Raw genomic sequence first — 25,274 nt, forward strand, 5'->3', positions numbered from 1 at the left:
ACCCGAATAAAAACTTACGGAAAAATTAAACAACAAGAAGTGTATAAATATAAATGTTCTTATGCGGAAAAACTGCAATCACACTTCCTTCCGAAAGCGTAAGAAGTTTGAAGTGTTCTTGTCTGGGGACTGCATTTTCCCTCAAGGAAACTACTCGCGAATACGAATATTCCTGCATGTGTAGGTGAGAACGGACATGCTCACTTACGCATACCTATGCATGTATGTTTTCACCTGTACATTTGCATAATCACAATTTTGCAGAGGTGAGTCAACATCGCAGTGGAAACACTGCACGTAAAACAAGTTATGGCCTACGTGCCTCATAAAGGGGACTCTCGTAAAATATGTATACAGAAAGAGATTGCTTTTTTCATGGCAAAACAATGTTTTGAAAAATTTTCGAAGTTTATGTTTTCCCTCGTGAAGTAATATATATACAAGGGGACAAACGCAATGGTTTTCGCAAACATGGGAAAGCCGCTTGGCGAAATGTCTATGCAACGATTTTGCCAAAGGGCGCGCACAGGTATGCATTATATGCATGTCTATATACATATATATTTATATGTACTATGTGCAAATGTGCCATATGCTTAACGCGCGAGTAGCGTACAGAAAATCACACTACAGTGTTGACCACTGCGTTCACCACTGTGTTCACCACTGTTTTCACGGTTCCTTAATTTCCCACGAAAATTTCCATTCCGCTTCAGCACACGCAATGATGATAAAAACTCCTACCGTTCCTTCCTCTTAAAAAGACCATTTACGAATACATTTGACGCATTATAGATAGGTGAAATTTTTGCACAAAAGCGCGATCGAATAAATGGCACCTTTAATACGCCCTGCGTAAGTCATCACAAAAATGTAGTGGCTCACGAATGAATACTTTGGAAGGAAAATACTTTACCAAAAGGAATAAAAAAAAAAAATTTCCTTAAAAAAAGTACGATACATTTTTACACAGTTACACCTGAAAATAAAGCACATGGACATAAAGAATAAAATTTTGGAAAAAAAGGAAACCCAACTATTTCGTAAAAATTAATAACGTTTTTTTTTTTTATTTTTATTTTTCCTATTTCCATTTCCTTGCTATATGTTTACACTCACATCGCTGAGTAAAAAGGACAAAACAACAAACCCCCCCCTCCTTCAATAGGGGCATTTAAGCAGCCTACATATTCTTATGAACATTTTTGTGCCTTTCTCTAAAAGGAAACACGAAATTTGCATACACTCACATGCGTCATATATACGTTGAACACCTTTCTGCCCTATAGAAAACTCCATTCGTGTTAAAATTGCGTAGCTCGCAATTTCCCATAAACATGTACTCCATCTTGTGCTTATTCATTTTCCCATATTTCACACTTTTCCTGTATACCATCTTGAAATATTGAGGAACACATAAAAGTGCCTCCATATACTTACATTTCTGTGCATACAAGTTATGCGTGCCGAAAAAAAACATGTTCTCACTTATTCTCTACAAAATTTTCCAACGCAGAAGGGGAAGGTGAACACTGATCTTTCGTTCGCATAATGTAAGCATATATATAAATATGTCCTTAAGCGTAAGCACAATTTCGGGGGAGAAATGACAACTTCGCTGCATGGTGAGAAGGTGAAGAATGTTCGCCGCTTCACTGTGTATCCATTTTTGTAATTCACAATTTGTATACCCTTCCAAATGAAAGGAAAAAGAAAAGAAAAAAAAAAAAAAATTTATATTTCAGCTACATTTTTTTCTAAAAATAAATATGTTCTTGGAAAATTTCCTGACCCACTTGGCTAATTTGAAAAGTTTGTCGTTCCTTCCCCTTATTTACGCACGCTGAAAAAAAAAAAAAAAAAAAAAAAGCTTCTTTTTTTCCCCTCACCCTTTCGCCCATAAAACGGCCTTTATCGCATAGTAGCATTATAATTTTACATTAACGTGAAAAGAAATTATTTTCCTCACAATTTATGCTAAGGTATTAGAGAATATTTATATATTTACATACGTATATACATTTTACTTTCGTCCCGTTCGCAATAACTAACCCGAACCATTTATTCTACGCAAATTTCGGTGAAAGCATCCCCCCGAGCAGAAGCAACAATAATCATAGCACTAATTTTCATCTCAAGGAAAAAAAAAAAAAAAAAAAAAAAAAAGAACGATCAATAATGAGGTGGATTTAATTCTACTAGTACAGTTTCCTCCCGCAGTCTTCATCTTAGTCGCACGAATCTTTAACCACAAACAGTCGCAAAAATGTCTGTCCCAACTTTATCGAATAAGCCAGAAAACATCGACCTGCTTGTATTACCGCCAGGAGAAAAAAAGTAAGTGAAAGAACAAAGTTGAAATGCGCTTATGTCGACCAAAGTGTGGAGAATCTGCCTTATAGAAACAAAGAACTCAACAAAGGAGGGGGAAGCCGCTTTACGGCGGAATCTGCACCAAAATGTACTATGCGCAAAGCGTTTGGAAGACATTTAGAAAGAAGCCCTCTGATCTAAATGATTTAAACTCACTCTACATAACCATGTTGCTTGTTACTGCTTCACCTTGAGTGGTTCGCACGGAAATGCTACTCCTCAAATTTTTATTTTAAAATTTGGAGACTTGCCAAGGGGAGAAATTGAGACCATCATTTTTGAGCTCGTTTACGTTGTCGTGCATATTATCACAAAAAATAGTCGCTCGCGTTAGCACTTAACTGTGATTCCCATCGCGCGAACAACTTTCATTTAATATCTTCTAAAGAAGAGAAACCTATCATTTTCCCCACCCCTTACCATTTCAAATTTCGGCAGAGTCAGTTGCGAAATATCGGAGAAAGGAGACTGCAATATATTTACCATAAAGCTGGAGGATCACACCATTGGAAATTTGATAAAGCAGTAAGATATGTTCAGAAAGGAGGGGACCTCTAACCGCGCACATTGTGTGCACCTATATTTTGTGCCCCCTCTGTGTGTGTGCATTTATCGTGTGTGTGTTGCTCCGTTTCATCCCTTTCGTCCTTGCATATGTGCCACCACACACAAGGAAAAGAAGCCATTCTTGCCTGATAACCATCTTTTTCTCCTTCCCATCAGGGCACTTTGCCAAGACCCCCAGGTCACGTTCGCAGCATATAGACAACCGCATCCACTGCAAAACACGATCGAAATAACCATCAAGCCCAAGGGCTATGCAGGGGTTAAGTTGCTTTCAGATAATGTGAACAGTTTGTTGTCCGATGTGTCTCAGCTGAGGGAAACGTTTAAGGTAACCACGATAAATGGAAAAAAAAAAAAAAAAAAAAAAAAAAAAGGTCGTAACTAAAGACCCTTCAAACATATATAAGGAGAAAGAAAAGATAAAAGCAGTTTTCTTTTTTTTGTCCGTTTCAATTCTCGTTTGTACCATTTTAATATTTTACCACTCCCCGATTCACCCTTTAGAAAAAGGTCCAACGGTACAAGGACAAGAGTGTGTATTACGCAGACGAGTGATGTTTTGGTAATCCTCTACAGACTTTCCTACACCCTTACTTTTTTGATAATTTGGATTATGCTTACGCAGACAAATTTTCATATATTTTTTTTTTTTTTCCCGCTCGCCTTCTTGAAGGCACATTGTGTGTTGTACATATGTATACACACTAACCCATGTGTAAGTGTACATGTAGGTGCGCACACATACAAATATGGTCGAACGTTGGCGTTCTATTTGTTTGAAAATTTCTTGTTCTATACACCCCACTCCCGTTACAAATCCTGTTCCCTCATAATTTTAACTCTTTCGTTAACCTTTTTTTAAGCTACACCATGTTTGTTTTTAAAAAAAAATGTCATACACATCAGATAGCCCTTGTCCCCCTCGGCATAATCAATTGGCTCTTCGTATGCGCGCAGAGTTATATGTATACCTTTGCGCGCATTCTGCATTTTTGCGAACGCAAGATGTAATATATTTTTTTTATTTTTTGATTTTCTCTCATCTGTTCAAGGAGAGTAGCCGTCATGTGCTATATATAGCCGCATGTTATGGTCCCGTGACTTATCATTGCATGAGCAAAATCCCACATATGTACACAATTTTGCAGATGACTTTACTGCTTCTCTTGCACTTGAGTTACTATTTCGCTAGCATATACACTGCACATTTGTATACATATACATAATTGTACGTATGCACATTTTTTTTTTTTTTTTTTTTTTTTTTTTAATCCACCCAGTTAGCCAACTTTTATTACGATTTTTTGATCTGTTAATTTGCCTAAAAAATAAATGTACAATGTTCCCCTTTTCGGGAGAAGCAAGCATTTTAATGTTTCCCACAAAAGTAGCAGAAGATTCTTTTGTGAAAATGTAATTATAGCTGTATTATCTGTAAACTTCAAAAGTGTGCTAAAAATTTTGGATCACATTTACGCTGAGGGGAATATTACGCGAAAGGAAGAAAAGTTCCACAGCGTGCTTTAGCACATGTGCCCTTGGGACCGAACTTGTTCAGCAACACAGGGATGTCCCCATACATGTGAATCTGCTCAAGCGCGACGATGTAGTGGTAGCTATGAGCTACGCATATGCAGTGACTGATATGCAGTGACGCTTTCCAGTGGAAGCTGAAAAGGTGTATCTTCGAAAAAACAATTTGACCCCATCACCAGGTCTGATTTTCACTCCCCCAGGGGACACCCGTTTTTATAGCTCGGCGCTTGCTTCTATCCCTTTGTGCGCCCAAAATAGACGTCATAGCGAAGTAGACCTTGTGCCGAAGGAATCCTTAAAAAAAATATATATATAAAAAAAAAAAAAAAAAAAAAAAAACATAAAAAATGAAAGACTTATTCTTCGCAGACATCAACAGCGCTCACCTCCTGAGACACTACGACAACAAACTGCTATTGGTCAGCGGAAACAAAATAAAATTTTATACCTACGAGGAAATAAAGAAGGTGGTTCGGGCGCAAAATATTGCCATATATGGCATCGATTATATAAATAAAAATGAAAAAATTGTGCATATTTCGAATAACGTAAAGTTAAAGTGCCCTATCAGAATTAGTGAAGCCCGTTTTGTAGCAACGGACATACACTCGTTCAACAAAGATAAAAGTGTAGCTACAGAAGAGAAAAGGGATCACACCGACCAGGTTGGCAACGCACCTGCAGAAATTACAACCTCTCAAAACTCACATGTGGGTGACCCCCACAATGGTGATTCGTGTAATGGTACCTCCTATAGTGATAACCTCCCCAATGGAGATGCAACAACTACCGGAGAATCACACAGCGAGAACAATGCGTTAGGTGAGAAGAATACGTTAACCCTTAAGCACGACAACAGGGGGAACACCTCCCCCCCTGATGGAATAAACCACGTCTGCATCGCCTTTGAACACGGAAATGTGTGTATCTTCTCAGAAGATGAAGCTAAGAAGGAGTTCATTTATGAGAAATTAATATATAGGAAAGTATGCGACATTGTTAAAATAGAAATATTTTCAATTGATAACAATCTGAAGTGCTTAATTCTTTACAGGGACTATACCTTAATTTTGTACCAGGACAGGTACCTAAGTTCTGTTAAACTCCCCACGCATGAATATGCATATAATTTTTGCCTGAGCACGAACTATCAAAATATAGCCGTCTTCAACCACATCAGTATGTACATATATGACATTTCGAAGAAGAATCTTTGTACGGAGGGCGAGGGGGCTGCGAATGCGGAGGGTGGAACGCACGAGTCAATTGGCAACAGCGGGAACATCGACGATAATGGTGATAAGGGTGATAGTGGTGGTAACGGTGGAGGCGTCGCCAGCAACAACTGTGTCGAGGTGAAGAACATCTTCGAACTTTCGAAGAATTACAAAAATATTTTAAGTTGCGACTGGCATCCGAAAAACCACTGCATTTCCCTGTGTGGGAAAAAGGCTGTGCGATACCTAACGATATACAACTACAAGGTGTACGAATTTTCTGGAGCAGAAATTCACGAATCCTTTATCAACGCCAGCAAGTTCATCACCATTTCAGACAACGTAATTTTACTAACCACATTAAGTTGCGCCGATTACCTTTTTTGCGTGTGGGAATTCGAACTGGAATATTGCCTCTACAAATTTAAGAGCGACTATTTGATTTCCCACTTTGATTTGTCCTACTTCAATGACCATCTGCATATGTCCATGTTAGCCCAGGAGAAGCATTTGGCCAATGTAAAATTACTAGGGAAAAAAATCCTGCAAAAAATCGAGTGGAATGATTCAGAAAAGGAGACAAGTAGCGCTGGTGATGAATACCAAAATGATGGATCGAACTTGGAGCACTCCGCAACTGGAAAACCAATTCATGAGAAGAAAAACATAAACAACCTTTCTGATATTTTGAAAGATAACAATAATTACAACATGGAGAAGAAGAAAAAATCCAGCATGAAGAGCACATCAACCTTTCTAAATGAACGGAATAAAATGAGCAGTGACTTACCTACGGAGAGTAACGATAAACGAAGGAATAGCGATTCATATTCAGGCGATATGCACAATTATCTGAATAATGTAAAAAAGAGGAAAAAGAAAATATTCACGGATGACGATGAAGAAATCAAAGACACATTTATCAACAGGTCACATAAAAAAATTGCAAGGAATCGTCATGGAGATGCGCAAAATAAAAGGGAAGATAAACAAGATGAAGATTACCATGATACCAAGACAGACAAAGACAGCGACGATCAATACAATAGTGAAGAAAATGAGAAACACATTTCGCATAAGAAGAAGAAATACAAGAATCAAGATGAAGAAGACAATGAGTACAATCCGAAGCAATACAATTTACAAGATTTTATAAACAAAAATAGAGATGTCATAAGGAATAGCAGTAAAGGAGGGCGGAATGACGACCTACATTTTGAGGACAGCAATTATTTGTTCGATAATGAAGATGACCAGAAAAGCGTAATAGGATTTAATACGTACGTTAAGGACAAATTTGACCAGCTAAGAGAACTAAAAAAACAAGTAGATTTGTTGGAAAAGCAGATTAGTGGTTATACAAAAATTAATCACGACGATTTTATTGTGCTCTGTCCAGGATTATGTGAAGAACCCGAAAATATAAATGACCAGTGGTGCATGTTCTGGAATGATATAGGACATATAACAAAGAAAAAAGAGGGAAACAAAACCTACATTTATGTATACCTCTTCAGAGGGGAAGATGTTGGAAAGAAAAAAATTACAGATATTTACAACGTAACGGCTGCATCGCTAAGTGCCTATGGATTTGCTTTAGCATCCAACCCTTATGAAAAATCTTTATCAAAAATTAATAGCATATTATGTTTTCACAATTTGAGGGATAATGTCATTTGGAACAAATATCTCCCAAAGGATGAATTCATAAAAGGAGTAGCCAACGGAAATAATTTCGTCGCCATTGTCACATCTAGTAATTTTCTTAGAGTCTATTCTACATATGGATATATAATCAGTACCTTTCTCCTCAAGGGTTTACCCGTAGCTATCTGTGCATATGATTACCTCCTTTTTGTTATTACCTGTCAATATATTTTTGAAGGCGTCTCCACCTATAACATAAACAACACATATAATTGTACACTCTACAAAATAAATGAAAATTTTACAAACTTAAAATCGAACAAATACAACACATATCACATAACCATACTTTATGATGATGTTTTATCTCTCCCCTCCTGTCATTATTTGAATTGGATTAACATGTCAAACTTTGGTATTCCATATGTTAGGGACACATCAAACTTTATATATGGTTTATACCCTCTTTTTAAAAGCAACACAAACCATATTGTGTATGATTGGGTCCCAGTTTTTGACTTTAACAATTTGAACAAAGTAGAACCCATAGAAGGAAGAGCTACTGGACAGAACTCAAAACATAACCTTGGCAACAGGAAAGGTAGTAACGAACGCCCTCATACTCATGGACAAGAGGATGCAGATGATATAGTACAAAATGAACAAGACGTGAATGATGATAACCCCGATGATGATCTTACATACAGTGAGTGCACCTATTACCCTCTCTATTTCGACAATTTTGAACAAATCTCTGTTATCAAATTAAGGAAAAATGAAGTGGAACCTAGATCGAATAAGATAGAAAGCTGTCTAGGTTACAACGTAGAAAAGAAGTACATCCTTTCGAACGAATGCAACTTGATTAAGTATGAAAGATTTGTTAAGTTGATACAAACGAACCCGAACCTCTCCCTAGATAACGATTCTAACAATAGCGAGTTTACTTCCTTACCCTGGGAGCAGTACGACGAATTGCGCTCTCGAGTGGACCTATTCTGCAAACAGCTATTTGCCAACATACACTATGACTACATGAATGATGGCAAAAATAAAAGTGCCGCGGATACGCTAAAGTCGCTAAATAAATTATACGATAAATGGATTATGAGAATGTTTGCTATACTGAAAAATGATAAAAAAAATCAAAAGCTAGCTGTCAAAACTTCGAGGTTATTCAAAAATATTAAAAATATGATGCTGTCCATAAGTCTTGTGGATGATGAATACAGCACCCTGCACAGCGAAATTACAAACGAATATTTAAAAAGACAAATAAAAGATGAAAGCTACAAAAATTATGAAGAAAATTTACATTACGATGAAGATTATAAAGACGATGAACAGAAGCGGAAAGAAATATACGAAAAGTGCTACAACAATAGCCAACACATGTCTGAAGATGAAAAAAAAAACCTCCCTGATGTTAAGCCAACCAACCAACAGTACATCAACGTAGCGAAGACGCAGATCGAACATAAGGACAAAAAGGAAAGTGGATTCCTCGATAAATTCTTTACCGGTGTGACGAAAAATCAATGTGTCGACAACCTTTTCTCGCAGGAGAAAAAAACTACACAAATTAAGAAAAAGAATACCTTGGAAAGTTTCTTCTCCGAGCTGAAAGAGAACTGAGCACGGGCGGAAGTGATAGGAACAGGGGTGAAAGGAGAATTCTGGGTAGCACCCCTTCATAATCTATAGCAACGCATTTTCATATAAGCACATTACCATGTAGTGCATTTTTCTCTCCATTCTTCGCTGTTTCTTCTTTTTTTTTTTTTTTTTTTTTTTTTTTTTCACCCGCTCGATTATGCATTCTTCGCTATTTACCCTTTCAATGGCTGTTCGTTCTCTCTGAATTAAGAAGTCTTACCCCCGAAGCAACCCCTTCGAGACTACTGTAAATTCGGCCAAACTAACTCAGTTGAGGGCAAGCCTTTACACCATTTTGAATTAAACGTTTTATGTCACCGCATCGTTTATGTTCCTTCTGATGAACTCCACCGTACTGCTCGCCAAAACAGCGGCAAATCTGAAGGAAGAGACCCAAAGTGTTGTCGGCTCACCCCGTTTTTCTAGTTCCATGCGTTTTCCACCGTTGCACCTTCGTGTGACGTATTATGCCATTTAATTTTAAAAGCGCACGTAGGTATGTTTATAGGAACCTGCGTGCGTACCACGTAGACAGTATTCTACATAAAAAAGAAGCAGTTCCCCGATATATTAGTTCGACTCAAAAAAAAAATAAAGAGAAACTCGATGCAACTATGCTCAGCATATTACAAACTGATGAACTAACGTTCCAGAAAAGATATGTCCCCCCGACGTGGCTATTTCCCACATGTACAAAAAAAAGCGACATGAAAAATCACCAAATGGTGCGCACAGGAAAAAAAAAAAAAAATAATAATAATATAATGAAGTAAATATATGTAAACAGTTGCGGGCTGATAATTCACCCAAATCCTCAAAGAACCTCGCGGAAAAAGTTGCAAAAATATTCGCGCAACCTTGAAACGTGTGCGGTGTCAGAAAAAAAGTCATAATCCTTAGCCAGATGAGCAATTCGATCCAGGTGTGTACACTGTCCACCCCATGCACGTTAGGTGGTTACTTCCCCATTAAGCAGGCTCCATTGGGTCCAAAATGTACTTTTCGTCCTTCATTTTCCTCTTGGCCAATTTCCGCACCGCCGTTTGCATTAGTCGTTCCCGCCTATTTTTACATTTAAAGTTGATAATATCGAAGAGCTTCCTCTCTTTAAATCTCCTCCTCTTTGAGGACATCTTTGATTTCATGAAGAGGTTTCTTATGTCATAGGCGACTGGGCCATTTTTCTTTAGAAGACAACTTGTAGGAGAACCGAAAAGTTTAAACGACCCATCTTCACTTACTTCATTTGAATATTCAAATTCTCTTAGGTTCTTTTCGATCATCTGAAAGAACTCCTTCTTCGATGTGCATGTGTCTTTTTCTCTTTCCTTCTTTATGCACTCCATTTTGTCTTTATTTTTTACTGTACCTTCTTGATAACATTGATTCTTTTTTACCTCTTCTTCTGATGAACCACTTGAGGTAGGTACATAATTCGATTTTACCTTCTCTTCCGATACACCATCCACAGAAGCCCCCTCCTTATCACAGGCCACTTCATCTTTAGGCCCCCCATTTTTCTTTTTCAGCTCAAGTTGTTCCCTAATTTTGTCGTAATATTTAATCCTTTTCCCGGTAACGGGGTCGTAATACTTATTAATAAAAGACTGCAGCCCGTTAATATAAAAAGCGTTGTTTTTAAATTTTTCATGTACAACTTCTAGTATGTGAAAGTACGAAAATACATTTTTAAAATTAAATTTATTCTCCGTGATGGTAAAATTTACATGTCTACTATAATTATACTTAGCCTCTTTCTTTCTAGATGAATACCAATAATCGAATTGGTTAAATTTACGTCCTAACTTTTTATTTTTGTAAATATTTTTAATATTTTCATATTCCTTTAATATATTTTTATCGTACTTAAAGTATTTCTGCTCAGGATCTAATTTACTTAACTTTTCAGTTATCATTATGTAGGCACTATTTTTTTTTTTTAATTTCTGATTTATTTCATTTCTTATTCTTCCTTTTCGTATTCTTCTTTCCAGAGAGTTTTTATATTTGTATTTGAACTTTTTCGTCATAAATAATTTAGACCCCTGCTTAAAACTACTTTGTGGGGTTAGAAAATGAAATATTCTTTTACCTCCCTTTTGGTGGAAATCCTTTTCTACGATCTGCTTTGCCCCACATATAGACAAAAAGGTTTTGTCGTGGTTTTTCATAAGTTCTATCAAAAATATAAGCACAACTTTAAATGTAATGAGTAGAAATCTCATTCTAACGTCTATAAAGGTTCATTTTTTTCCCTTTTTTTTTTTTTTTTTTTTATTGATTCCCCGTTTTACCTTCTCTGGTGTTATGCGCCTTTGTCTCACTGGGAGGGAGAAGCCCAAGAAATGAAAAAAGATACATACGAGATGATGTACATCTGTGTGTACAAATGCGGGCGTGTGTTTCCTGATTCTAAAATGTCCCTGATCATGTTAATCCTCTGCTTAATTTCTGGCTGCTCTGAAAAGAAGGTCCAGCTGTTGAATCTCCTTTAGCGTAAAAATAGCTCTGTCTAAACAAGAACCCTTTCTCATTTCTTCGCATGTTTTTTTTTTATCATGGGAAAATGTTTCCTTCCCTCCCCCTTAGCCCTCCCACAGGGTTAATTAACCACGGAGCGGCAGAGCAACGATTCAACGGTGCAACAGATGAACAGTGCAACAGTGGAATGTAACAAAAAAAAAAAAGGAGCGCGATATGGTAGGAGAAAGGGAAAACAAGGCAGATGTTCCCATCACCCCATCACGTTCCCGCACACCATTGCTAATATTTGCACACAGCGAACCACTCCTATTATTCACCACAGACATACAGTGTGCTCTAAGGAGAAAAAATACGGGTACATATTTCAGCAGCTGCAAAGTTCTACTTCATCAGTAGGTACTTTTGGCATGCATATGGGGAACGGGGAGGAAAGGGGGGAGGAGGGGTTTTCTTCTCTGGAGAATTGTATTCGCGCATAATCATAAATGTGGCGGTATGTGACGCGCCACTGGAACACTACTTAATTCTGTCAATGAGTGTTCATACGTTCTCAAAGCGCATTGGCAATGTTCCCTAGATAAGCGCCCATGTGCCTCTTCACACAAAGGAGTAAATAAAAATAAAAACTCAATAGTAACCCTCTGTGAAACGGAAAAAAGGGGGCTTGCAAAGGTGAGAAATATATTCATACAACGCGTGCACGGAATAGCCTCTTGTTCCCTACACGCAAGTCAAAATTGTGCATTCGGTGTGGCAAACCCGTTCGTGGATTTAGCAATGGAAAAATAAGGGCAGAAAGAAAAGAGAAAATTCCGGCATTAGGAAAAAAAAAGCAATAAAAAAATGATTATGGCAGTGGCAATGTGCGCATTTTGCTCCTTCACCATGGTTTGTAAATCTGCTTACCCAATTGCACGCAAACACCTCAGGGGATAATCCACCAGCCGAGGAAGCCACTAACATTAGGCGCAAATATCTACTAAGCGTCTCAGCTAAAATGGGAAAAATTAACAGCGTGGTCCCATTTTGCCTCCATAATACATAGAAGTACTCAAAAAAAAAAATGAAAACACAGATAAGGGGAAAAAGAAAAAAATGACTCACAGGTACTACTTCTATACTAAGGAGATTACACATATCTTCTGGGGGAACCTACCCTGCAAGCTAAACAGAAGGTTCATGTCAATCCAAGGAAGCCTCTTACACAACCCCATTGGAAGCATTTCCCGGTTTAGAATAAAACACACTTGTGCTAATCAGAATGAAAGTGAAGAAAGGCAGAAATGTCCCTCATCTGAACAATTTGCAACCCGCACTTTTATGTATCCTAAGCGCGAGAAAGGCTCCACAAATAACACTGACGAATATAGAAGAAAGAGCTGCATCGTTGGTAGCACATCCGAACTTAGTCTAAGAGGAAACCTATTCATCTGCCAAGATAAGAAATTTTTCAGTGGAAGAAGTGGAGGATTAAAAAGAAGGAAAAAAAGAAAAGATGAAAGAGTTATAAATACCTGTGCAGGAAAAAGGTTGGAATTCTTTTATCCCAAAAAAAAGAGAAGACAAAGAATTGGCCTAATTCAAAATAGCAGAAAAAATATAGTTTACGATAATGTTTTGAAGAGGTTCCTAGTTTATTATTACAAACAGGGCATTCAAGTGTTTAGAAGTTTCAGCTGTAAAAAAAAAAGAAACTTCGAGTCGGCGAGGAATAAAGCTATAATTCTGTCCAAACAGTACAACAAAAAATATAGCAAACAAATCGACAGGGAAAATGGAACTAACAAAACACCCCTTAATATCAATGATAGCAATTTGAGTACAAAATATGATCAGAATGTTACAAGAAATGTAAAAATTGTTCCCGATAAAAATAAAAGTGGATATAGGGGCGTCTTTTATGATTCCACTGAGCATGCATACATTTGCGTTTACAACGAAGCGGGCATAAGAAAATTTCAAATTTTTAAAATTCAAAATAATGATTATCTCGAGGCATACAATTTAGCCGTCATGTGTAGACGCTACAAGCTTTTTAAAAACTTTCAATTCGTTTCACAGCGAAATCGAATACGAAGTGGCCGCATACATCTTAAGTGACACTTTTGTGCGAGGAACTGTTCGGACAACAGTCTATGTAACAGGGCACATGTGTGGGCCAATTCTCCACTTCCTACACCTTCCCTCTCTCTGGGAATTAGCACCCTTCTATCACCCATTCTGCTAATGCGCCAGGTGTAGAGAAGCCAACTAAGAAACGTGACACCTTTATGTAAAACGTTCTAATTGGAGGAAAGATGTAGACACCTTTTCTTTCCCCCATTCACTTCATCCTTTTTTCGTTTCCTCAAATGATCATTAAAAACGATGCTTTAAAAACCCACTATTTGTGAATTATAAAACATATTTTCATTTAATGCAAAAAAAAAAAAAAAAATGTTCAGAAAATTTGAACCTGGAGGTAGGCTAAACTTGGCACGTTTTTACGTAAACTTAACACACTGTTCGAGCAAGATGTGCAGGCGCTTCTTCTTAGAAGCTCCTCGAAAACGCACCCATACCATTGCACCCATGGTGTTAGCCATAGGGTATAAAAATAAAGGGGCATAAATCTACAAAATTTTCATACATGTGTTACATGGTACCGAAAGGATGGATTATTCCGAGTCCGATTTTATGTTATGCTTCTTCGCCAAAAGTCGATTTACCTGTTCAAGCAGTAGATTATATTTTGTCCCTTCCATGTGGTCTTTTAGGAAATTCATTTTGGCTTTATGTTGAGGTTCGTCATTTATTTCGAGAACGTGCTTTGCGCACCTTTCTCCCTGTGAAAAAGTGGCGAGAAGGGGGGGGTGAATTCAATCAAATGGAAAGGGTAAGAGATGACAGGGTGCACTATTGCTCAAAAGCACGAAGTGGTGCGCCCATGGAGAGGCACGCATACACACATTCATATGGCTGGCGCAAAGTCCATCACGCGTAAACCTTACCAGTGACTTAAACACTTGAACAGTGTTCGATAGGGCTAGTTGGAGGTTATCCAATATAAGTAAAAAGATGGGCTCATTTTCCTTGTAAATGCCAGGGTATTTTTTAAAGATATTCCTCAGGCCCTTAAAATAGTACCGGTGAATTTCCACGGAAATTACTGTCATGGGGGGTAGCTTCAAATATGGAAGCAAACCATATACAAAGGAAATGCACTCCTCATCCTGCTTGGACATATTATAAAATATCTGGTAGGAAACGTTTTGCAAACTGTTAATTTCATCCTTTAATATATTTTCATACACTTGCTTAAAACACTCCATCATATTTTCCCTCTTCAGAATGTCATAAAAATTACTTATTTCACTTATGTGTAGAACAAAATAGTAGGTACTAAAATCAACCCTCTCTTTTTCCGGTACAAGAATAGACTCCAAGTATTGCTTTTTATTTGGCAAGTGAAAAAATATTAACAGCACATAAATTTTGCATGCGTAAAAAGATATGTTCAAATTGCTATGCACCAAATTTGACTTTACCGAATTAATAATTTTGTTCAAAATATTCTTTATGTTCACATCGGGACTGCTTAAAATGTTGGACAAAATCATAAAAATCGTTATAGACTGCTGGGGATTTGTCTGTATATTAATATTGTTCAGCAAATCATTAATAAGCAAATCTACCCTGGAAAGCTTCTTCTCTGAAATGATATTCAAAATGTGAATAATTTGATTTTTCAATTTTTCATTGCTAAGAGATTTTATTATGCACGTTTGCAATTGGGGAATTAAAGGTCGAATAAAATTGCTACCTTTCCTAATTAACACTTCAAATGTTGAGAAGATGTAAATTTTGGCTTGCTCAATATATTTATTCGTTAACACTCTTATTAGAATTCCAGATACCTTCAGAATTTGGGGACTCGACACCTCTTTATTGGTATATAAGAATATCATCCTTACGATATCGATTGCTTTGATTTTCACATTTGGATTTGTCGACATGAGAATTACATGTGTGCACATACCTACCAATGAGGCGAACAATTTCTTGTTCATATTTAACCCTACAATTTCGTATTTCCCATCTGGCACTTGAGCCAAATTGCTATCACTGCTGTACTTATTTATAACATCTTGGACCGTTTCCACGTAACAGTAGTTACTGTCCAGCATTTTTATCAGCTCAATTAGGTACATATATATGATGGACCCGATTTCCAATACCTTCTTGTTAATATCTATTAGTGCATACTTTGATATCTTACTTAGGTACGTAATTATTCTATCCGAGTGTAGTATGTGCACCCGTTTCTTTCGTTGTATCTTTCCCTTATTACGGCTACTGCTCGGCTCTGTCGCATTTGAACTGTGTGCTGCCAGGCATTCGTTATTCAGTACACAGATATCCCCTTCATTTATGATATCCAACATGTACTTAAAAATGGACAGAATTATTTCCCTCACTTTTCCACTTCTCTTTGTGCTTTCGAATTTTTTCAGTTCAGCTAATTTGCCTGCGCTGCATATTTTGGCGTAATTATGCATGCAGCTCAAATCTGTGCTTTGGCCCTGCGCCTTGTTTCCATTTGGGCGTTTTTCCTCGTCTTCCAATTTTTCCAAACCTCCGTAGGACAAATCAGCCTCGCCATCGTTTTTTCGCAGCTCGGCAAAGAGGATCTCCGTCAGTGTGTCCACATTTCTATCGCTTATATTTTTTAGGAAGCTCTTAAGGGAAATTATAATGTCTTGTATTTTCATATCCGTTTGGAAGGCTCCATTGTCCTCTTCTTCATCCTCTTCGTCCTCATCATCGTCTTCATCATCATCCTCTTCTTCTTCATCGTCCACCTCCTCTTCCTCGTCGGATTTTCCCATTTTTAACTCCTCCTTCGAAACGACCTCATTTACCCCTCCCTCCTGTGCATTATCGTCCATGCTGTACGATACAACCGCGGAGTAGTTTTTCATGTCAAAGCCATGACTCCTAAATTCCCTCAGCCCGCCCAGTATCAAATTAATAAAAATGTGCATAAGTTTCCTAAACAGGACAGTGTAATTGCTCAACTTGGCGTACGAAACGTAGGACAAGAGCTTCATCTTCGCAGCACTGTAGGGAGGTACCAAGGCTTTGTCCACAATAATATCAATAACCAATTCTGTGTGCACATTTAGGAAGATTTTAATGCTCTTAAAACTGATATACTGCTTGGAAGTAAACTTTTTCAGGCTATTTCTATTTTCACTGGCAATCATAACGTCAGTAACAAAATCATTAATTATGCCCTTCAAAACTACTTGGTCAATATTTTTTAGCAATAAGGAGAGTGATTTTATTAGATCTCCTGTATTTTTCTGATTTGCCAATTCTTTAATCATGTAAATAATATTATGAACATGTGTAACAACAAAGTTATGGTACTTATTTTGGGAAAAAATTTCGCAAAATCCGAGGGAGATTCCTTTTCTGATGGAGGTACACTTTGTCGTTTTAAACTCGTTGACCATATTTTCTAATATGCTCTCCAAATTATTTGAGTCTGTCTTGAAAACTAAATCGCTCAATGCTGACGCGCTGATGATTTGCTTTGACGTACTCCTTGAGGACAAGTTCTGCGTGATCTTTTTTAGCAGTATTGGCCACATTTCCTGTAATATTCTTTTATTTACGTAGTTTTTATAAATACTATAAGCGGTTTGCCTCACATTTATGTTCTTATCATTTCTCATAATGCATATGAGCGATAACATGAAGTAAAACCTCTCGTGCAACAAGTTCAATGTTTCTATGTCCTTCTCTTCCTTATTAATTTCTATATTTTTCTCAATCAATACATTGAGCAAAAGTACCGTATCCTTCCTGATTCTCCAGTAGCTATTATATATCTTATTTTCGATGAACTTCAAAATGAGTGATGTGTTGTCTCTGGAAAATATGCTGATCAACACTTTACATGACCTCAGGGCTATGTCCCTTATTTTCTCACTTGTGTCGTTAAGGCAGAGTAGCAACTTTTGCAATATTTTTTTTAAAAATTTCTCTGTATATCTCGGGGCACATTCCGGGATGTATATGAAGAAGCCAATGAGTCCCTCCTTCGAGTTATCATTTTTTATAATTTTCTTATCATACACCAGGTTCCAATTTGCCAAATCGTCATCTATCTGGATGCGATAATCATTATCTTCGTTCTTTTCTATTAAGTACAGTCCATTCAAGTAAGTCGACTTTTTTTCAGAATTTTTGCTCAATACGTCATCATCACTATCGCTTTCTTCTTCGGTCAACGAATCGTCCTCTTCCTCTGTCTCGTCGTCATCATCATCATCGTCATCTTCTTCCTCCTCTTCGTAGTACCTTCCCCCCTTGGACGACGTACCCTCTTCGTCCGCTTCAAAATCCTCATCTTCGCTTTCGTCTGAGAGGGTGTATATTTCGTCTCCGCTGCTCTGGTCCTCGTGGTCGCCTTCCTCATCATCGTCTTCCTCTTCGTCATCATCGTCGTCCTCATCATCCTCATCGTCGTCATAGTCTTCCTCCGCCTCTCCGGTCGAATACGCACCCTCCTCCATGTCGCTATCCACGAACTGCACTCCATCCTCGTCGTCGTCGTCCTCCTCCCCCTCACTGGAGAATTCAATTGCGACTTTTCCTTTTGCGACCGATTTGGAGCCTTTTCCAGAGCCTCCTTTCCTTCCACCTTTAATCACCTTATCCTCTATTTGTTTTGCTCTCTTCCCATGCCTATTCTTCATCTCGATGTATTTCTTCACATCGATAAGACGCACAACAGTAGATATAAAGTTTTCAGCAATGGTCTCTGAACACTTGGCCAGAATAGATGATAGGCATAAAGAGACACCGCTCTTCTCTACCGACGATTCCGTATTAATGAGGATGTTAAAAATGTACTGTATGTAGTACAGCTTCTTGTTCATATCTAAGAAGTAGCAAATGTTTCCAACCGATTTGGCCGTAAGGAATCTTATCTCTGGAATAGCATCATTCAAAAGAACAATTAAAATTTTGAAAATACTATCATAGTAAATAATGAAGAGGGACTGATCGTTCACCAAGTAAATTAGGAAATATAAAATTTGCAAAGCCTTCTTCTTCAGATCCAACCTGATGTTATTTATTCCCTTTTTAATAACTGGGAACAGTAGACAGAGCGAAATGTTATCAATTTTGTACTGAAACGAAATGGCAGAAAAAATATCCAAAAAATCACACAAATGATTATCATTTGGTGAGTAAATACATAGTAAAAGTTGCCTACTTATATTTTTCATTTCAACATTCTGTATCATCTTCTCCAACTTGTTAAAAATCCTTATGCATATTTCCCTAACTTTGGAATTAGTTTCGGATACTAACTCGCATAGTAAGTTCACCAAATTAACCAGCGTCGGATTGTCCACATAACAGATAATGTCGAATTTGCAAATGATTAAATGTAGCGTATCCAAATATGACACCACATCTTTATTTCTAATGCTAGAATTTTTTAAGCTGAAAATTATAAAGGGTAAAATTTTCTTCAATCCATATTGACCTAACACATTTAAAATTTCCTCAATGACACTTACTCCAAGGACCTTTATATTATTTACATTATCCTTGTAACATTCTAGCAGCAATTTGAAGTTCTTTAAAATATAGGGCTCGAATTTTATCTTCAACACTTTAAATAAATATCCATACATAAGGTAAAAACTTTGCCTCTTAATTATATCTTCTGAATATATATTGCAATTTACTTTTCCTAAAATGTTGAACCTCTTCAGTATATGCATTCCGTGTGCTTTTACAACACTTCCTAAGAGTAGACAGCACCCTTTCCTCACTTTCAAATCTTTGTGACTTTGAACTATGGAAAATATCTTTTCTACCAATATTCCTACGTCGTAATTTTCCAGGTAAATAAGTCCATCTGTTTGGGCACTACAAGTAAGGGTATTACTACTACTGCTACTACCTTTGTTGTTTCCTTTGTCCCCCTTATTTTTCTTCTTTCCTTTTTTTCCTCCCGCAGGTTGCGTTTCACTTTCGTTTTCTTTTCCTTCACCAGGTGCCACTACATTTCCACCCTTTTTGTCATCAGCCATTGCTACAGTGCCTCCTCCTCCTTTTGCCCCTTTAGGAGAGCTGTGTAACTTCCCGTCGATGTAAAAGGTGACTGTTTTTTTCTTATTAGAATTGCTCATCCTGCTAGTTACTGACTTTGCCATGTTTGGATTCATCTGATCGAATTCCTCAAGCTCCTCTTCTTCGTACTCATCATCGAAATCCTCCTTATCGCTTTTTAAATTTTCTATAAATTTAGGAATTATGCCACTTATCTCTATCTGGGTAAAATTGTCCGTGTCCTTGTGCAAAATTTGTTCTATTAGCTTGTTTAACAGCTCAAGGGATTCCTTTTTCAAGTTAGCTCCTAAGCACCCATAAAACATCACAACGACCAAGTCGACCACACTTTTGTTGTTGCTCTTTTTGTTGTCGCGATATTTGTTCAGAACTTTGTAAATTCTCTGGAAAGCTTCTTCAAGCTCTTTATTTTCCTTCTTCGAATTTCCCCTCTTGCTGACCTCTGTAGATGACGCAGATCCGTCTGAGGAGTAATATTTAAAATCTTCATCTTCCTCTGAATAGCTTTCCTCCTCTGATTCCTCCAACTGGTGTTTTCCACTTGAGAACTTCTTCTTCCCCTTGCCGTTCTTGCTTGTTCCACTCTTTGGACCTTTTCTGTTCGCCTTCTTTTTCGTTGCCTTCCTTTTACTCTTAATCAAATACTCATTATACAAGTTAATCACGGAGGAACCGCACGTAATGACAAACTCCTTAATTTTCGAAATGTCTTTTTTTTCTTCCAAACATAAGCCTAACAGAAAATTTAAAATAAATTCTACATCGTCGATAAGGATAACATAATATTCCTTGGCCAACTCTTCCATCGTTTTCAATATACCAATTTTTCCATACTCCTTAAACGTTATATATTTGGATGTTAGTTGTAAGAGTAGTTCCTTCGTTTTTTTCCTATCCGTTGACCCCACGATAGCCTTACAGATCATATTTTGAAAATCGCTGCACTCTTTCTGTAGCAAATCTATTAGCTTGTACTGATCTGACACGGGAGCAATTCCCAATGTACGAATTATTTCTTCGCAACATTCTTGCGTCTCTTCGTTGTAATCATTCAAGAAAATATTCATATGTAGGTGTATAAATTCGCTTTTAAAAATGGTGTCCAATGAGTCTTTATCCCCTTTGATATCTTCATTCTTTACAAATTTGTACAAGGATTTAATGATAACATTCCTACGTTTTTCATTGTCTGTTACGCAGAGCTCGAGGAGAGCCTTTACATTTTTTTCACTTAGCAAATACGAATTGAAGTTATCAAGGAAGGACTCCAATTCAATGTCCAGATCAGGATACTTCTCAAACGAAATTTGTAAACACTTGAGTGCATCTTCATCATTAATTTTTGTTTTTGAATGAAGCAGAATTTCCAACGTCTTCATAATATTCAAAGTTGCATCCTTATCATTTATTATGTTAATACTGTGTAGTACTATAGGGAATAAAAATAACGTCAATACGTAGGATATCTTTTGATTCATATTAAAAGAGCTGAAAATGATAATTGCTGATTCGTCTGCCTTGTTATACTTACTTATTTTGTATAAACATCTGGTTATTTTATTTTTGCAGGTTAACAATTTTGTGCTTATCATGTTCTGAATTATTTTATTCAAATAGGCCTGTGAATATCTGCTAGTTAAATCGTTTTTCAAAAATGCCATAATTTTTTTAATAAAGAGATTTATATACTTGGTGTCGTAAATATCATCAATGTAACTCATTTTTTTAATACACTGCAGGATATATTTATTTCGTTCCACTATTCCCTGTACTTTTATTCTGATCTCGTTTTGTTTCTTTATTTCTTCCATTTCTAGGTCTTCCTTCGTTAGCTCTTTGCTTTTATTTCCTTTTTTATCTTTCGTTGGGCTTGTACTACTGTTGGCGGTAGTCTTTTTGCTCTTGTTCAGCTCTTCCTTCATGATCATTTCCGCAGTTTCTTCATCATACATAGAGAACAGATGCTTATTTCTCTTCACATTTTTGCTCTCAACAACGACGGTTGGCTGGTACACATTCTTATCCACGTACAGCGAGTTAAATGGGCATTTGCAAATTTCGATTTCCTCCTCCTTCACATTCTGTATGCTACTATCATCTAGCATGTCGATCAATTTGCTCGTAAAATCAGTTAGTTTCCTTTTAACTTCATGATCGTGTAACCTTACCAAGTTTCGTCCATCATCCCCATTCATCATCTCTGAATAGTTCTTCTCACAATTCGACTCATCACCAAATGCGAATTTTACCCTTTTGTATTTTTTTTTCCCTTTCTCCTTATCAAGTGTATCTCCAACAATTGCGCTATCTGTCCTATTTGTCAAAATGGAAACATTTTCTTCCTCTACCTCGCCCCCTTCTGTAACATGCCTCTTCTCCCACGATGGTGAAATTTCCCAAATGTAAAACACCTCGATCAAATGTAAGCACACACTCTTGTGCAACTCATTATTGTAGTAATCAGAACCTTTCAGGATAAAAGCTATAACCGTATCTAGGTTCACGTGGCTCAATATTCTGCCACATATATACTTCTTCATTCTTCTCCTACTTACAGAGCTCCTCAGGTTTTTATAAAATATGCACGGATGACATAAGCATAGCAACAAGAGGAAGTAACAACTGTTCTTTTCCGTTGGTTCCAATTCTATTTTGTCCATATATGACAAGAGAATAAATACAAACCGCCTCAGAACGTACCCATTGTCGTATCTAAATCGAGGGCCACTGTTCCAATATAGGTAAAGGTACACATAGAACGAGTGTAACAGTACTTGATACACTTCCTTCTGCATAAGTAAAATGTCCAAAAGCATGTCAAAGTCGTCCACATAACTTTGGTACTCACAGTTTTCTTCGTTAATAATTCCTCCCCTTTTTAAGCTCAATAAATAGGTGTGGAATTTTTTTTCATTCTTCTTTCTGTATTCGTTTTTGTCGAATTTCTTCCCCTCCAAGTAGTGCAACAAACACAGCACAGTCATAAGCATCAACATATGCATATGGTCCCTCTTATTTTTGGGATTATCCTTTTTCATTAATTCCTTTTTACTCTCGTGTAGAGCAATTGCAGGAGCCTTCTTCTTTTTTTCTTCCTCGGCTTTCGTGTTCTTCTCCCCCAATAACACGGGCAATACGTGCGACTTGGCCAACTGGTCAAAGTAAATAAAAGTGGGAAAATCTTTCATCATCTCATTTACATAATCTGATAGTGTCTTCTTATCCTCTTGCAGAAGGAAGTGCAGAAGCAGCACAAACGAATAAACATAAAAGAAGAATTTGTTAGGAGGAATTTTCTTCAACTCAATTATATCATACAGGTAGAAAAGTTCACTTTGGTTGTACAAACTTTTCAACAAAATTTCATTAATGTGGTTGTTAATGGTGACACCACTGGAGGAGTGTTTATTCTTTATGTACAGGAGCAAGAATAAGTTGGTCCCGTAAATATATTTTAAAATTTGCTTCGTTAAGCAAAAATTTAAGTGAGCCTTAAAAGTGGAAATCAGCTTTTCATTAACCTCGATGGAATCCACCAAATCGATAAAAAACAACAAGCAGTAGTGCAAAAACTTGTCGTTATTCTTTCCATATTTTTCCAAAATTTCTAAAACTAGTGGTGAAAACGTTTTATACACATCTTTATCATTTTTTAGAATACTGCCGAAATTTCGCAAAAATATTAGACACTCCAATTTGACATCTTCATTTAAATCCTTCTTTAGATAATTCGTTATCATATTTCTGTTGGCCAGAACAATATCCTTTATTTCTTTGCTTCTATTAGTAGAAAGTAAATACGTGGCGGTTTTTAAAAATGTGATTTTCTCGTCGAATTTCACAATATTTAATTTTTCGTTTCTTTCAATTAGCATTTTCAAAACGGAGTCATTCTCATTATTTATGTGAAATTTATAAAACAGTATAAAATATAGAATGTTACAATTCTTTACATCTTTATTTTTCTTCATGTTTATTATTATTTCTAATAAAGTGTAAAAGTGTTCCTTGGTGTATATTTCACAGTAATAATAAAAAGGAGACGAATTGATTAAGGCCACTTCATCATACCTATGAATATGATTGAGGATGCTCTGGAATATTTTATCATCTTTTCCATTTTGAAAAATGTACTTAAATGATCTATTAATTTTTAGTAAAATTTCCTTGTTTGAATTTAAAAGATTAATAAAATTGTTGGTAAATCTGTCTACATATTTTTTTCTATCCAAAATGTTCTTTTCACTATTTTTACATAAAAATAGACCAAATGATTCTACAATTAGATAGAAAAAATATTTCTCCTTCGCGTACATATTTAGTATGTAATCCAACTCTTCCCCTCCCATCATATCAGTAGCCTTCTTCCACTCTTTCTTCTCACCCTTTTCATTTTTATTTATATTACATATGTTTGAAAAAATTACCATTAACTTTTTGATGGCCCCCTTCTTTACCATACGAAATTTGTGGCTCAGCTCGCTCAACTTATCATTACTGTAGAAGAGGCTATCTAAAAACGATAAACAATTTACAAATAAATCATGGAAGCATTCTACATTCCTCAATTCTGATGATATATCTTCATAAGCTGAACAGAATGATAGAAATTTCTTACAAAAAAGGGCTCTATCGAAATAACTGTATTTCCCGCATTCTAACTTTTTCACTATATATTTAAAAACCTTCTTTTTCACATCCTCCACATTTATTTCATTCAATGCTCTGGATAACTGGTGCAGGCAAATGCATAAATTGTTCTTTACATAATTAGCATCCTTCATGAAAAACAACAAATTAAGCAACCCAAACAGACCCTCATTATCTCCGTTCAAAATATCCTCTATGTTACTTTTAACTAGCTCTATATGCTCCCTCTTTACCTTCCCCTTTTTGAAGAACACAAATTCCTGTACCTCCTTCATGTTGTTCACCTCCTCCTTCGCACGTTCCTTCCCTTGTTCGTTCTCGCTTTCGCTGTCCATCTTCTCGTCCAAATATTCAGAACACACAGCCTAATCCCCAGATTTCACAAGGCACCCCGCCAGAGTCAGTGATTGGAATGGAACTTCTCTCTTCCGAGAGGTGAGGAAGAAAATAGATTCACAGAATATATTTCGAAAAGTGCTATTGAAATATATAATGATCCAAGAAAGGACGAACGATGGAAGGGTGGGGCGCTCAAAAAATTGTTGTTCGTGTAGGGGATGCAAAATGGAGGCTGCATGAATTGCGGATGCATTAAAAACAAAAATGTGCACGCCGATTGAGAAAAAGTGTATGCAAAAAAAAAAAAAAAAAAAAAAAATGGCAAAAACAAAAAGGGGCAGGCTACACCATGATGAATAAAACTAGTTCGCAAAACATAGGGCTACACAACTAATGGGTATTTTAACATGGGAAGAAATGCAGGTGTGTGAAAACGAGTAAAAGCTTGCCACTACTCGCTATTTATGTTCCACACATGGTTCGAAAGATCGTTACGCAGACAAATACACAGAGCTACGCTTTTTCCTACCACAACTACGTAAGCGAATATAGCATGTTCCCTGTTTTTTCTTGACTTGTACCAATCCTTACAGAACGATAAAAGGATATTCCCATGAACAGATTTCAGCGTACTTTCGTAGAATGTGCATATATATTAATTTTTTA

At 36.8% G+C, this 25,274-nt stretch overlaps 5 protein-coding genes across 5 annotated transcripts; 3 read left to right on the forward strand and 2 right to left on the reverse strand.

Annotated features, from left to right (window-relative positions):
- Nucleotides 1-2,266: 2,266 nt before the first annotated feature.
- Nucleotides 2,267-3,495, forward strand: PKNH_1405100 (DNA-directed RNA polymerase II subunit RPB11, putative; the record flags this gene model as incomplete). Its single annotated transcript, XM_002261905.1, has 4 exons — nt 2,267-2,337; nt 2,812-2,898; nt 3,097-3,268; nt 3,445-3,495. The coding sequence occupies 4 exons, from the start codon at nt 2,267-2,269 to the stop codon at nt 3,493-3,495; spliced, it is 381 nt and encodes a 126-aa protein (XP_002261941.1).
- A 1,328-nt stretch (nt 3,496-4,823) lies between these two features.
- On the forward strand, nt 4,824-8,975 carry PKNH_1405200 (MCL1 domain-containing protein, putative; the record flags this gene model as incomplete). Its single annotated transcript, XM_002261906.1, has 1 exon — nt 4,824-8,975. The coding sequence occupies one exon, from the start codon at nt 4,824-4,826 to the stop codon at nt 8,973-8,975; it is 4,152 nt and encodes a 1,383-aa protein (XP_002261942.1).
- A 989-nt stretch (nt 8,976-9,964) lies between these two features.
- On the reverse strand, nt 9,965-11,221 carry PKNH_1405300 (uncharacterized protein; the record flags this gene model as incomplete). Its single annotated transcript, XM_002261907.1, has 1 exon — nt 9,965-11,221. One exon carries the CDS (start codon nt 11,219-11,221, stop codon nt 9,965-9,967), a length of 1,257 nt encoding a protein of 418 aa, XP_002261943.1.
- Nucleotides 11,222-12,575: 1,354 nt separating this feature from the next.
- On the forward strand, nt 12,576-13,580 carry PKNH_1405400 (uncharacterized protein; the record flags this gene model as incomplete). Its single annotated transcript, XM_002261908.1, has 1 exon — nt 12,576-13,580. One exon carries the CDS (start codon nt 12,576-12,578, stop codon nt 13,578-13,580), a length of 1,005 nt encoding a protein of 334 aa, XP_002261944.1.
- Nucleotides 13,581-14,137: 557 nt separating this feature from the next.
- On the reverse strand, nt 14,138-24,604 carry PKNH_1405500 (translational activator GCN1, putative; the record flags this gene model as incomplete). Its single annotated transcript, XM_002261909.1, has 2 exons — nt 14,138-14,305; nt 14,471-24,604. 2 exons carry the CDS (start codon nt 24,602-24,604, stop codon nt 14,138-14,140), a joined length of 10,302 nt encoding a protein of 3,433 aa, XP_002261945.1.
- Nucleotides 24,605-25,274: the final 670 nt, after the last annotated feature.

The sequence above is a fragment of the Plasmodium knowlesi genome, assembly GCF_000006355.2.
Source record: "Plasmodium knowlesi strain H genome assembly, chromosome: 14".
Lineage (NCBI taxonomy): Eukaryota > Apicomplexa > Aconoidasida > Haemosporida > Plasmodiidae > Plasmodium > Plasmodium knowlesi.